General features: G+C 34.9%; 2 protein-coding genes across 2 annotated transcripts; both read right to left on the minus strand.

Moving 5' to 3' along the window:
* Positions 1 to 267: 267 nt before the first annotated feature.
* LOC106103941 (luciferin 4-monooxygenase-like) lies at positions 268 to 6,481 on the minus strand. Its single transcript, XM_013283858.1, has 11 exons — positions 5,895 to 6,481; positions 5,426 to 5,633; positions 5,169 to 5,357; positions 4,861 to 4,999; positions 3,648 to 3,798; positions 3,120 to 3,262; positions 2,706 to 2,838; positions 2,232 to 2,313; positions 1,748 to 1,887; positions 1,368 to 1,526; positions 268 to 422 (listed from the first exon to the last, which is right to left on the minus strand). The coding sequence occupies exons 1-11, from the start codon at positions 6,009 to 6,011 to the stop codon at positions 315 to 317; spliced, it is 1,569 nt and encodes a 522-aa protein (XP_013139312.1). The 5' UTR covers positions 6,012 to 6,481; the 3' UTR covers positions 268 to 314.
* Positions 6,482 to 8,735: 2,254 nt separating this feature from the next.
* Positions 8,736 to 14,715, minus strand: LOC106103901 (zinc finger protein 267-like). Its single transcript, XM_013283812.1, has 5 exons — positions 14,449 to 14,715; positions 13,976 to 14,108; positions 12,407 to 12,493; positions 11,637 to 11,699; positions 8,736 to 10,818 (listed from the first exon to the last, which is right to left on the minus strand). Exons 1-5 carry the CDS (start codon positions 14,608 to 14,610, stop codon positions 9,605 to 9,607), a joined length of 1,659 nt encoding a protein of 552 aa, XP_013139266.1. The 5' UTR covers positions 14,611 to 14,715; the 3' UTR covers positions 8,736 to 9,604.
* Between the last annotated feature and the right edge of the window lie 88 nt (positions 14,716 to 14,803).

Below are 14,803 nucleotides of genomic sequence, written 5' to 3' on the forward strand. Positions count from 1 at the left end.
TGTATTGAAATAACTCAAAAACTATTGGACCGATTTTAAAAATTCTTGCTCCAAAAAGCAATGCTAAGGCTGAGTAATACAGAATTTTTTTTCAATTCTACGGGAACGAACTCGCGAGATTCAGCTAGTTTTTATAAAAAAAGCAAGCAAACGAGCAGCGGATCGCTGATATTCGACGCCCATGATCGTCTGCAACGCCAAGGAAACTGTAGATGCTGGCGGCCTTTAACGGAGGAGAACGCTCTTTTCTTAAAAAAAGAACAAGTATTTAAGATATAACCATTTATTGTATCCAAATTATGTTACAGAAAACCTTAATCTTCAAATAAATCTTTAATGGCTTTTCTGTCAAATTTTACACCAGCAACTTTGGGTAGGTGATCAACAAATCTTATACCTCCTTCCAAACTGATGGATGTTAACTGGAAAAAAAGGAAAACAGTATATTTATTCAAATAGAATTGTATAATGCTTATAATATAATATATAAAATACTAGATGTTCCCATGCGACTTCATCCGCATAAAATTATATAAATTATATCTTATTTTTCACATTTGTCAAATTATTAATTGCAAATGTCAAAATGACATGACATGATGTCAAACCATGGCAACCTTGCTTAATGTTGGCAACAACTTATGGTCTCTTTCCCACATTAGGGTTTTTATCCAAAATATTTACCTCCTAAGTTTAATGGCGTGAAAATATATAGCCTAAAGCGTGATGTAAGTGTTGGGCTTTTAATTAAAAAAAATATTCAAAAATATGGCGCAATTTCCAACATCTTAGGCAACAAAGAGGTGTGTGTATAATAGTATAGAAGTATATATAATGAAGCGTAAACACACACTACTTTGTGGCGTATGTCAGTAATCACAACATAATTTTGAATTCTTTAATAAAAAGCCCTACACTTACGATACGCTTTAGGCTATATATTGTTACGCCATTAAACTTAGGGGGTAAATATTTTGGATAAAAACCCTAATGTGGGAAAGGGATCATAAACTACAAACTGCCAACATTAAAGAAACAAGGTTATTATAGTAACGGTAACTTTGACAAATGTAAACAACAAAACAATGTTTTTATAATTTCACGCGAATGAACCCGGGAACAGCTAGTACTATTATAAACAGTGCGGTCGTTAGGGAGCTGGACAGAAAGAGGCGCAATTTTTAAGACTCAGGGCCTGTCCCACCAAATAGTAACTTATCTGACAGTGACGTCATTTTTAAGCTATCTAGCCCCTATCAGCCGGTGGTGGGACAGGCCCTTGACCTTCACCTAAAGCTTGTAAAAAGGGGGGACGCCAATATCGCCTAGAGCATTAGTAGCGCCAAAACTCTACATGGAAAACATACTTGTTCAGCCACAAACGTCATAAGATCTTCTTCAGTGACGTCATCCGCTACCACAGCCGCGGCGGGAACTTCCCCGTGTGTATGGTCGATTGCTACTACACAAGCTTCTTTAACTCCTGGATACTGCAGGAGTACTGCTTCTATCTCACTTGGAGACACCTGGATGGTATATAATGACAGGTGTAGAATAAGGGCCTGTCCCACCAAATTATATATTGTCTAACAATCCAACGTGTTAAATATGTGATTGAAATATCGGATTTTGTTCCCTTATCTGACAGTGACGTTATTTTTAAGCTATCTGAGGCTCTATCAGCTGGTGGTGGGGCTCTTAGTATTAAGAGTAAATACTTTTGACATTGTTTAGTCTGTGTTATTACCGTGGCTCCTTTGTATTTGATGATGTCTTTTATTCTATGCGTAACGTAGATGTAACGATCTTCATCGTAGTAGCCGATATCGCCGGATTTAAAGAAACCTTCTTCGTCTAAATAATCAAGAGACATGTCCCCTAAATAACCTGTTTAAAATATTATACCGTTAATTCTAATAATTGAAATGTTCGTATAAAAATTGTTCATTCAGTCAAAGACAATAAAATGGTTTTTATTTTACCCGACTGAAGGCATAGTCAAAACGATTGTATCGATTTTGACGAGTGAAGTGAAATGACGAACTACATAGAAATTCTAAAAAAAATATAGTGATAAACCGGATTCAAATATCACTCGCAACTTTTTTTTTAAATCCCTTTTGAGTTTATCTGTTTAAAAAATAAAAATCTATCCATTTCGTAGTATTCGGATAAATTAAAATTTTAACGGTCTTATTTGAAAACTAAAGTTACTAATGTACAATATTCACCTGGCATCAGAGATGGTGTTTTGAAGCATATTTCACCTCGCTCGTTTGGTCCTAGAGCTTCTCTGGTATTAAGATCTACTATCTGGAAAGATTAAAACATTTTCGACATTCTCCACGTCCTGCTCATAATCTTTGAAAAGACTGAGATAAGAATATAATGTTGTACAGATATTAAGCAGTGACCGATGGAATTTTCGGTTTTAGTTTCGGAACAGTTCCGCGTTAGTTTCGGTTTCGGCAAAACTGAAGTATTATTATAGTCTTGTCACGGGTCTATTATAATCGAAAATCCATTTTTTTTACATTGTTTACGAAAAACATAATAAAATAATAGTGGAACATAAATAATCTTTTGATCGTAATATTAATTGTGTTTACGGAAGTTCGGTTCAGGTTCTGGTTTCGGTTTTGGCTGATAAACCAGTTTCGGTCGGACAATAGTCATAAGTAGAACATATAACTACGAAACCTTACCTTGAAAACAACACCCGGGTTTACACAACCAACACTCCCCGGTTTTGAACCATCTGGAGATCTTAAATCATCGCACAAACAACCAGCTTCTGTCATACCGTACATTTGAGAGACTTGTTTGAGGTTAGGAAACCTATGAAAAAAAAAATTGTATTAGAGACCCGGCTTTGTACGAGTCCAATCTCTCTCTCTCTCTTCTGTTCCTGTGTTCCCAAAGTTGGGCAGAGGGCGTCCACAGTACGCCGCCAGCTCGCTCTATGCTGGGCTCAGCGTTTGGTCTCGGACCATAACAGCCCGATTGCCTTCAAGTCGGCCGCCACTGAACTCCGTCAGGTTTTGTTTGTTTGTTTTACGAGTCCAATGCTGATACGAAAATATTTCTATTCACATCACATTAGAAACCTTAAAACTTACTTCAATTTTGCAGTTTTTACTAAATCAGCGTCGATTGGAGTGCTCGTTGACATCATACAAAGTAATGAAGATACGTCATAATTTTGTAGGTTAGAATTGACGAGATCTCTTATTGTGGTAGGCACTACTTGTATAATGCTAACCTGAAATAGCGTAATTATTTACGTTAATTACAGAAAAGATGGCATTCAAAGTCATCCTGCTATATTGTTAAGATAAAAATCGATATCGATAATACATAGCGGCACAAAACTAGATCGTAGAAGGTTGACATACACGTCTCTATGACAGCTATAGGGTAAAAGCGCGCCATTCCTTTAGAGCGCTATACCTTTGACTAAACTATCGCACAACTTTTGAGTCTCGCTTTGATTCCTATGAGCTTGTATGGAGGTACACTACTCGATTGTTAGTTGTGCAACTAAACAGTTGAAGGCTGCGAAACAATCGACAATCGCACAACATTTCTGCGATAGTTTAGACAAAGGTGGCATTGTTAAAATAATATTTTTGTCTAAAAATTCTGACCTTGTAATCCTGGATTGCTTGTAAATAATCAATGATTTGGTCCCTCGTGAATACCACAGTAGCACCGACGAGTAACGTCCCGATTGTATGATTCAGACCGTAAGTATAATACCATTCTCGAGTACTCAGCATTTTGGTATTTGTAAATTGACTGTGGAACAGCACTAGTTATTAAAAAACGCATCTGATTGTACCCTTATTATCTATGGTACGCGTAGCAATGAAAAATTTAAAAACAATTAAAATATGAATAAAAATCAAATGCAACTTTATAGTTTACAATAAATTGTAGTTGATGAATGCTGTTTTCCTATTATTTAAGGCATTTTTGGTATAACTACCATCCACTTGCTCTTATCCCTTATAGAGGGTAGGCACAGTATGTGCTGCTCTTCCATACATCTATCCATACTTTCTTCGGTCTTCCTCTTCCTTTGTAGCCATCCACATTCATTCTTAACACTTTCTGGTTTATGTCCCCATCTCGTCGCATAACATGTCCATACCACGCTAACCATTTGCTTCTCAATTTCTCCACCACTGGCGCTACTTTCAAACTTCCTCTAATGTACACATTCTTAACTTTATCCATTCTTGTCACACCACACATCCATCTTAACATACGCATCTCAGCCACATCCTTTCATCCGCAACTTTGGTGGCCCAACATTCAGATCCATACAATACGACATGTCTTATGATGGACTTGTAGATCTGTCCCTTAATTTTTGGTGTAGTAGTTGGAGAAGGTTATTCTAAAAATACTTTTTCTTTATGGGCAATACAGGGTTATGAGAAATTTCTACTTAATAGAGCCCCCTCGGTGGTGAAGTATGTCTTGGAGGTTCCCGGGATCTCCAATAGATCTCATTAACACCATCTTGTGTGTAACTCAAGGCACCGTAAAGAATCATTAGTTCCAAAGGAACGTGTACAAAAACATTCTTATCTCTGTTATTAACAGATATAACAGATGACTATGTTTTTGTACTGTTTTTGCAATGAAAATCATATTAACCATACTAATATTATAAATGCGAAAGATTAGATGGATGGATGGATGTTTAAGAGTTTGTAGCCTAAACTGCTGAACGGATTACGATGAAATTTGGTATCGATCTACAAGATAACATAAGCTATATTTTTGATTTTTTTAATTCGACGCGGACGGAGTCGCGGGGGAAACCTAGTACTATATAACGGTACTAATCACCTGTTACGAAGTCCATGTTGATGGCACAGAAGGTAATTAAGATGTGTAAGAGGTACAGCCTTCGGTTGTCCTGTAGTTCCGGATGAATATAACACTAATGCGACATCACGCCAACCGTTAACTGGTGTAGGAGAGAAATCTAAAAAAAAAAGCACTACTAAAGATGTGACGTTTGCTGACCTTAGATCGTTATTTGAAATAGATTATCTCTTTTTGGTTCTTAATAAAATCGTATCTGTTTTCTCTTTCATGTAACATTATGCGTCCTTGAAAATTGACATATCACGTTCAATAAAGTTTAGAAATACCTTCAATAGGAGCATGCTCCGATAAAAAGTTCTTGAAGAGTATAACTCCATCCGCAGATATGTCTCCATAGACAATAATTTTCTCCAGTGTTGCCACAGACTTTAAAGTTTCCTTGTGTATTTTATAAGTAGCAGTCGAACAAAACATTATTCTAGGTCTTGTCATATTTATACGATAGAGTATTGTAGCTGGAAGAATTATTTTATAGTGCAGCGTATTTTTTTTATTAGAAAATGTAAAGATTTATTTCTCTTACCGTTCCTACAACTAATATCGGCTGTCGTGAACGTTGCACCAACGCACAAAACTCCTATCATTGTAGGTATAAACTCCATTCGTTTTTCAGAACAAATGCATATCACATCTCCTTTTCTCACTCCTATGCGAGAGAGAGACAGCGCTATGTCAACCGACAACTGCGCCAACTCACCGTAAGACATTTTAGCGCCAGTAAATGCATCTAACTACAGTAAAAAATAAAAATCTAAATATAAATTGAATACTAACAATATTACGTGACACTCAGACGATGGACGCGAATCGAATGACACCTCATTTATCGAAATTGGTCCAGTAGTTAAGGCTTTAGGCCGTCATAATAGAATTTACATACAAACATAATTCCACTAACTGCTCCACTGAGCCCATACAGTCCATGCTAGGCCTACTGTGCAACTGTACTGATCAAATGAAAACCAGACAAACTGTAATCGAGAAAAACTTACCAAGGCAATCGCATCTCTATACAATTTACACTTCTCCAACATTAAGGTACCGAAATGAAGATGAGAGGGCACCAACACTGAATCCGAACCGTACACATATTTTTTATTTCGTAGCATTATAATTCCGAGAATTTTATATATTTGTAACAAGAACTGCCAACTTTTATAATCTATTACCTAATAATTCCACAGACAAAATGAACTGTCAAACGTAAAAATGGCGCTGTTTTATGCGTACTTAAATATTAACTGAACCGTCTTGTATGTATTTTAATATCGTAAAATAAATCAACAAAACAATAACTCTTTCACTTAACAGCTGTTTACATATTATTAATAGGCTGTTCTAGAAAATATGCTTTGTTATACAGGTGTTAAAACTACAAAAAAACGTAAATTCTAATGTCTATTTTGAATGGAAAAAATACATAACCTATAAATACCTAATCAAGCTCAAAAATGAGGCAAAAAAACTCCAGAAGGCTTATGTTGGGGCTGTTCAGTGTCATTTACAACACAAAACATTTGTTAAACGGACTATAAGAGCGGGCGCACACCTTTGTTTAAATAAATCGCACAACAGTTATGCGATTGTCGATTGTTTCACACCCAATTGACTTTTTAGTTGTACAAGTAAACGCTAGGTGCGATAGTTTAGTCAAAGTAGTGTCTAGTCCTTAGACGTCACACTGGTACGACACACTCTATACATTATATATCTACTAGCTGTTCCAATGCGACTTCATCCGCATGAAATTATGAAATTTTTGTTTTATTGTTTACATCTATCAAATTAGCAATTATAAATGTCAAAATGACATGACACGATGACAACTTTGCTTCCTTGATGTTGGCAGCAACTTATGGTCTCTTTCCTACATTAGGGTTTTTATCCAAAATATTTACCCCATTAGTTCAATGGCGTTAAAATATATAGCTTAAAGCGTGACATAAGTGTAGGGCTTTTTACTAAAGAAAGAATTATTCAAAAATATCCTGTTAATGCTGACATCTTAGGCAACAAAGTAGTGTGTGTTTACGCTTTATTATAATATAATAGTATAGATAATTGAAGGCATGAATTTCACCTCACGCTGTATAATTCTCTTATTTATATTTAAACAGTTGTTTTGAAATATTGTTATTTGTAATTGGTTTAGTAAATAAACGATGTCATTGCCCTTGGTTTAAAAAAGCAAATTAAATCCTATTTCCACTGTGCATAGCTTTGAAAAACATTTTTTAAATCGTACTAAAAGCCCTTAAAGGTATTTTTATTGTTTAAGATATAAAAATAATATTTGAATAACATAACTTTTATTTAATATTTAAAATACAATATATTTAAATAAAAATAATTTTATAATATTTGCATTATTATTAACAATACAATACTATTTGTACAATTTTTTTCATTAGTGTAACATTCCAATACTGAAACACGTGTACAAATGACATCCCTTTCTTTATCTATGACGAAAAGAGGATCAACGAAATGCAGACAAGGAATAAATTTCCCTACCCACACCCACATGAAAAGACTGTCACCTTAATTATCTGACAAGTTACCTGACAATGGACAAAAATTCAACTACATTTTGATAGTTCTTTTTCTTATACGAAAGGGAGAGTAGAGAGAGAGTAGCCCCCGTAGTAGAGAAGGTAAGGAGTAAAAGGTTAGCATGGTATGGGCATGTTATGAGGAGGGATGAATCGCATGTTACAAGGAGAACGTTAGTTATGAGTGTGGAGGTACATCGGTAGAGGTAGACCTAGAAAGAGATGGATGGATTGAAAAGGTGACATGATCAAAAAGGGAGTGATGGCTGAGATGACGTATGATGACGAGTTATGTGGAGGACAAAAAGCCGACCCTACGGGAGTAGAATAAGGAGATGATGATGATGATGATGAAGGGAACGTAGATTTTACGGCGCATAGGAAGGGATATCCTCTTTATGTGTGTATCCTTTGTCGATTGTAGGCAACGTATCCGTTATTACGAATTATTATGGTCAGTTTCTTCGCCATTTTGGCGGATTCAGGTGACCGATTGCTCGTTTGTCACCTTATTATTTAAAAAGGCACACTAGCGCCCTCCTATTATGACACTTTCTAACCTCAAAATTTTTAAGGATAGCGCGGTATGAGCATATGCGGCGAGAGGATAATGTAAACAGGAAAATGTTAAGATCGATGGCTACAAAGGAAGACCGAAGAAAGTATGGATTGCGTAAAAGAGGATATGCTTAAGGGAAGTTCAGATATGACGGTTGATAGAGATGTATGGAACAGCACATACTGTGCCGACCCTCCGTATACAAGGGCAAGTTGAAGATGATGAGTGAGGTGTCATAATTTGGTATGATTTACGACTACCAGGTCAAATAAGTTAATCCGTCTACAACTTTATTGTGTTAGATAACGTCATCTTGGGTAAGGTAGTAAGTAGGTTGGTGGGTAGGGAATAAATTTTCCTCGACTGTAACTTTTTTTCTTTATAAAAAATTACAATTGTCTATAAATAAAGTTTATATTTCTTTAGAAAAAACATACTTTTGAGACTAAAATTTCAATTTTAAATAGACTAAGGGCCTGTCCCACCAAACTGTAAATGTCTGATAACAATCCAACATGTAAAATATATGGAAATATCGGATTTTGTTCCCTTATCTGACAGTGACGTCATTTAAGCTATCTGAGACTCTATCAGCCAGTGGTGGGACAGGCCTTTAGAAAATAAATATTAGACCGTATCTGACATATGACAAATAAATTTACTTAATTACAATTAGTAAAATAAAATAAGCATAATTTCAAATATACAAAGTAAATATGGCCTTATCTAAAAATAAAAATAATTTATGATATTTGCACACAAATCCCGTAAAAAAAAATACTCGACATAATATTACAATCGATATTCGAAATCACATAAATAGACGTCAACAACATTTGGATTAAAGTGAACATATCAAAGAGATTCAGATATATAGAGGAGGCATAGTTGAAACTTTTAAGTAAAGGGTGGAGAAGACAAAGGGACTTAAAATAGGCCTCCGGCACCACTCATCTGACGAAACACGAAATTGCTACCATTTGACGCCTGTTTTCTGTGTGGTCATGGTATTACTGGGGGCGAGCCCTGCAGTGCTAACATTTTAAAGCGGGCACTACCACTGTAAAGTACCGGTGAGAAATATTTACTGCCTCATCTATCATTTAAACATCTTTGGAACACATATTATTTTTAAAATAAGCTGGAAGAATTTTATATCTTTTGTGCATCATCCAATTTCATTCAAAATCATTAAACAGTTAGTAAATTATATAAATTATAACACGGCTAAACTCACGTGATAACATTCGGTGTAGGCACCGACAGTTTCGACAGTTGGGGGTCCTTCTTCAGGGTGAGTGATTAATCGGGTATACTCGCTATCACGTCGCGACGGTCACTGTGTGCCCTCGGCCTTCGCCCGCATCACGCGTTTCGACAGTGCGGGGGGCGCGGGGGGTGCGGTGGGCGCAGGGGGTGCGGGGGGCGCAGGGGGTGCGGGGGGCGCAGGGGGTACCCTATTCACTATGTCCGTCGGCGAAGACGAGCTCGAAACTGACGTGGTGATTAAGTTATTAAGAGTTTAGCCGTGTTATAATTTATTATAGTATAATGTCTCACGAAAGTTTTAATAAGTTAGTAAATTATTTATTTATGTATTCAAATTAGTTGGAGCTTCTATTCTACATATAACAACAGCACGATTTGTACATAACGAGTCATCCATTCTTACATCCCCATCTACTTTCCTATCATGTACTTTCAAATGCCCCTTTAATGTACATTTCTGTGTAAAAGCCCGTCCACATACAGGACAGATAAATCTTTTATCATTATTATGTATTCTCATATGTTCTCTCAATGTTTTCAACCTCTGATATGATTTTTGACATATATGACACACATGAATCCGTTCACCATCGTGTTTTATCATATGCATTTTTAACGCATTCTTTGTGTAAAAAGCCAAATCACATTTGTCGCATTTGTGATTCCTTTCGTTCAAATGGTCCCTTCTTACATGACTCGATAAGTGTCCAGGTGTTATATAACTTTGAGTACATGCTTTACACTTATATCTTTTTAATTCCTCATTATGTACTTCAGCTAAATGTTTCTGTCTCGTATAAAATGATGACAAAGATATATTACAACGTTTGCATGCATATCTTAAACCCGATTTATGTTCTTTTGATACGTGATTTTCTCTTTTTGTTACTCTATCGAAAACTGCATCGCAGTATCTACAAGGGAAATCACCGTATTCATGTGTCCTCATATGACCGCGTAATCTAGCTTGGGATGCAAAACTTTTTCCACAATTCTCGCAAATATGATTCGGGTAATGAACATTCATATGTGTGTTTAAGTTGACGAAATTTAGAAATCTCTTTTTACATATCGGACAGTCAAGTTGATCTTTTTCCAACTTGAAAGGTAAGTTACTCCATTTGTTTATTTTTAATTTTGTACATAAATCTATATGCTGTCTTAACTCGTTATAATTTGATATATCAATTTTGCATAGCTTACATCGTAACTTATTATCATATTTATAAAATGTTTGCAACTTCGATGAGCGTATTTTCTCAAAAGCTATATGCAAATTGGATATCGAATGTTCCGACATATGTTCTTTTATGTCGTCTAAAATTGTCGATTTCTTAGGACATATAACGCAAGAGAACGTCCTATCTTTGTATATTTTGAATGGGAACAGTCCCGATTTCAGCATACCCTCAGTTTCTGTCGTGTCAGAGTTTTTTTTTAATGTATATGAAAGTTTTTTTTTATTTGCCAACGTTTTTCTTCTACGTTTAGGTACATAATCATCGGAATCTTCACCTTTTATTAACATATCAACATCTGAAATGTAATTAAGAGTTTATGTTACAATTATTTATATGCTTTCAAATGTCTCCGTCTGTGTGGAAAAAAAAGATTAAGGGCCTATCCTAACTAATTGTCAATATTACCATATTGTCAAAAATAACTAATCACTTCTTAAACGAAAAACTGATAATAAAGTCAATAGGGAATATGCATGTATTTATTTTCTTTTTTTAAACGATTTAACTTATAAAATAACCAGAAAAATAATTTGACGCGAAAATATTCAACCATTGAGCTAAAAATAACAAAATAAAATTACGATCATTTTCGAGCGACTACAACGCGACCGGAGTTGTCATGAGACAATTGACGTCAATTGTCTTATTCCATTCATAACATACGCTCGGATGTCACTTCGACGCAAAACACAACAAAGTATCTCAAGGTCAAAAAGTCAAAAATGGATTTATTTTTATTATTCCTGGTACAAATAAGTGGTAATTAATAATTCTATTCATTAATTATTTATTTTAAAGTTGGTTTTGATATCGTGTTTACAGTAAAATACTTCAAGAGTGTATTTCTATATAAACTAACGTAAATGAACTGTATTGTCAACACATAGTGTGCGTTTTAGAACTTAGCGAGGGAATTTGAAAAAAGACACTTTAATGATTAAATTTTGGCACTAAATCACATTATATTGTAAAAAAATCTTTGCAGGAATGTTTTTATAGTAATAAAGTATACTTAAAAAAAGTTTGGTACAATTTGGCGTCATATGCATATTGCCTATTAAAACAATGGCTAGGAATTTACATTCTTGGTTAGTCTATATTTATTATATTTACCTGTTTCATCATGCATCAGGTCTTGTAGTTCCTGCTTAACATCAAATACATCATCTAAAGAATCTGGAAGAAACAAAAAAGTCATTTGAAAGAAATACCAAATTTATCAGATATTTTTTTTAAATTCCTCCAGTCGCAGTTTCAATATGCCAAGATCAATTCAATGTTCATATTTTCAATGCAGGACTAATTTCATTACAATATCTTTTCCCAACATATTCTTAATGAAATTATGAGTTGGGAATAGTCTTGGGTAGTACACATACTATGTACTAAAAAGTAACGTTACCGAAACGGCTTCTGTTAATCGGAAATTTAGTACTTTTAGTACACTACACGATATCAGTGTTAACCTCGTGTTTGATTTCATTGTATATTTGCCAGATTAAAACATCCACCTTCGGTAATGAGAATCAAAAGTGGATAAAAACATTTAACATATGTTTGACCCTGCTTAAAATTTGACGTGAAGTAATCTATAACCCTCGTTATATTCTATTCATGGTATTGTTTTCTTACAAATCTGAAGTACTAAAGGTACTAAAAGTGTGTACTAGTATGTTTTCCCAATAGTACTAGTATGGTGCGCACTTGCAGATGTCCGATTAAGCCCAAAACTAGTTAGGAATTGACACAGGGGACACAAAAATATCCCGATATTGTCTATGGGTAGTAATCACTTTGCTAATTCAAATTCGAGCTGCTTGCTCTTTGCCGCCTTAAAAATTGTTGACTATGGCAATCAATTTAAAAAAAATATTGACACTCACCCACTTGATTATCAGAATCATTATCACAAGCTTCTTTAATAAGCTCTTCAAATGCTAGTTCCTCTTTTACACCCGGCAGTTTTTGCTCTGGAAATAAATTAAACAATTTCAATCTATACTATATACTATAACAAAGTGTAAACACATACTTCTTTGTTGCCTAAGAAGTCAGCAATTACAACATTTTTTAATAATTCTTTTTTTAATAAAAAGCGATACTTCTTATATTTTTTCACGCCATTAAACTTAGGGGGTAAATATTTTGGATAAAAACACTAATGTGGGAAAGAGACCATAAGTTGCTGCCAACGTCAAGGAAGCAATGTTGCGATGGTTTGTCATGTCATGTAAATTTTCTTATTCACTAATGTAGAGGACAATTCTAGTATTGATTGTAGTGTAAAGAATTTAGCGATGACAGAAATAATAGCGAAATACAATTCGACTATGTACGGCTGTAGTAGTAATAAACATTTATTTACTCTCATTATTTGTTATGGTCATTATTAATTTGAGAAAACAGTGTTTATTTTTTTTTATTTCATAAGTTATAACTATAAATCTATCGATTTTTATAAGAATAAAAATCGAAAATCGATAAGATTCATGACTGATTCTCCACAACCCATCCATACTAAATTTGAAATGAATTGTCAAACTAATCTAATTTATTTAGACACACTATAACACTAAGCTTAGATTTGAATGGATGTCAGAAATATAGTCATCTCTTTTGTTTGCATGGGAACATAGTCTAACAGCGCCCTGCAAGGGTTTAAGGTAATAATAACTACTGGTTACTGCTGGAGCTTCAATACAGAAAAATACTTCCTGCTACAAACTGAACATGTTAAACAAGAAAGCTTTAGTCAATCAGGCATTATTTTATCAAGATTAATTTACTTAATTAAAAAATGACTTCTTTTTTCGAACAATAGTGTTTATTTATTTATTTATAAAATACACAAATTGCATGTTCGAAATTCTCAACCAAATTAACTATATTAGAGACAAGGCAAAACAAAAAAGCAGAACACACAGATGACAGGTACACAGCACTTGCAAGAGATCTTTTTATAACAAATGTTGACTCAGATAACTACCACACACATATTACACACACACATACATTAACCAAAAGTTCTAACAGTGGTAGTGCTCGCTTTAACATGTTAGCACTGCAGGGCCGGCACGCCCCCAGTAATACCACGACCACACAGAAGACAGACGTGAAATGGAACCAAAGCCGTGTTTCGTCTGATGAGTGTGGTGCCCGAGGCCTAATTTAAGTCCCTTTCCTTTTACCACCCTTTTCCTGAGAGGATGGGAAGGGGAAGTGGATTTGACGATGTAGCAGATGCATAGGAAGAGGAAATATCCTCTTTATGTGTGTCTCCTCCTCCGTCGGATAAGGGTAGGCGACGCATCTGCAATTGCAGATGTCTATGGGCAGCGGTCGCATCGCCATTTTGGCGGATTCAGGTGGCCGCTTGCTCGTTTGCCATCTTATGTTATAAAAAAAAAACTGAAGACAAAACAAAAAAAGAAAATTTAAAGGGGTTTACTTACTTTGCAATGTTACATTTTCCAAAGACTTCAAGGAGTTCTCCACCTTTTCTCTAAACTTAACGAAATGCAGCAACTCATCAATACAGGAGAAGCAGATAAGTCTTTTTGTATCCTCCAGATCTACTGATAGTACCTGAAAATGAAACTCACCGTTACCAATAAAACTATGTGGGTAATTCACAGTAGAGTTACTTAGATCTTAGCCAGCTAATAACTTCATATTAACAACAAAGTTGGCAGCTTTTGACTCAATGTGATATGCTAATTGGATGCAAATCAAAACTATGCAGTTACAAATTGATCTTACTAATCTGCTTCTCATGTTATCGGTAAGCTCGTCTACATGTGAACAATCTAATTCGAAGTACTCGTAGCTATAGCTTACAAATTAATAAATCTACGCATATATGTCGATTTCGTGTAATAGTACTCTGGAGTATTCAAAGTGGATACGATAATTTAAACATACTTACATCGATACAGAAACTTTTTAACAGCATTTCGACGTATGTTTCTGATACGCCGTCATGTTCGTACTTTATTAGCATACTTTGTACAACTCCGTCGTGCAAACACAGGTTACAAATGCCCAGTAATGGTAGAGGCTCTACCATGATATCCGTACTATCATCCATATTGTTGTTTAGTTAATTAGAATAACACAATACTATATATCATAGTAAACTTGATGGAAATAAGAAAATTTTGCTTAAAAATAATAAAAACATCGACTTCTGAAATCTTATCTGTCAATGTCAAAATTATCATTTACAATAGGGATGCGCAACACATGTTATCGGTATCGATTTTGTTAAAATCGATTTTATA

The sequence above is a fragment of the Papilio polytes genome, unplaced genomic scaffold (genome assembly GCF_000836215.1).
Source record: "Papilio polytes unplaced genomic scaffold, Ppol_1.0 DF823693.1, whole genome shotgun sequence".
In the NCBI taxonomy this organism is placed as follows: domain Eukaryota; kingdom Metazoa; phylum Arthropoda; class Insecta; order Lepidoptera; family Papilionidae; genus Papilio; species Papilio polytes.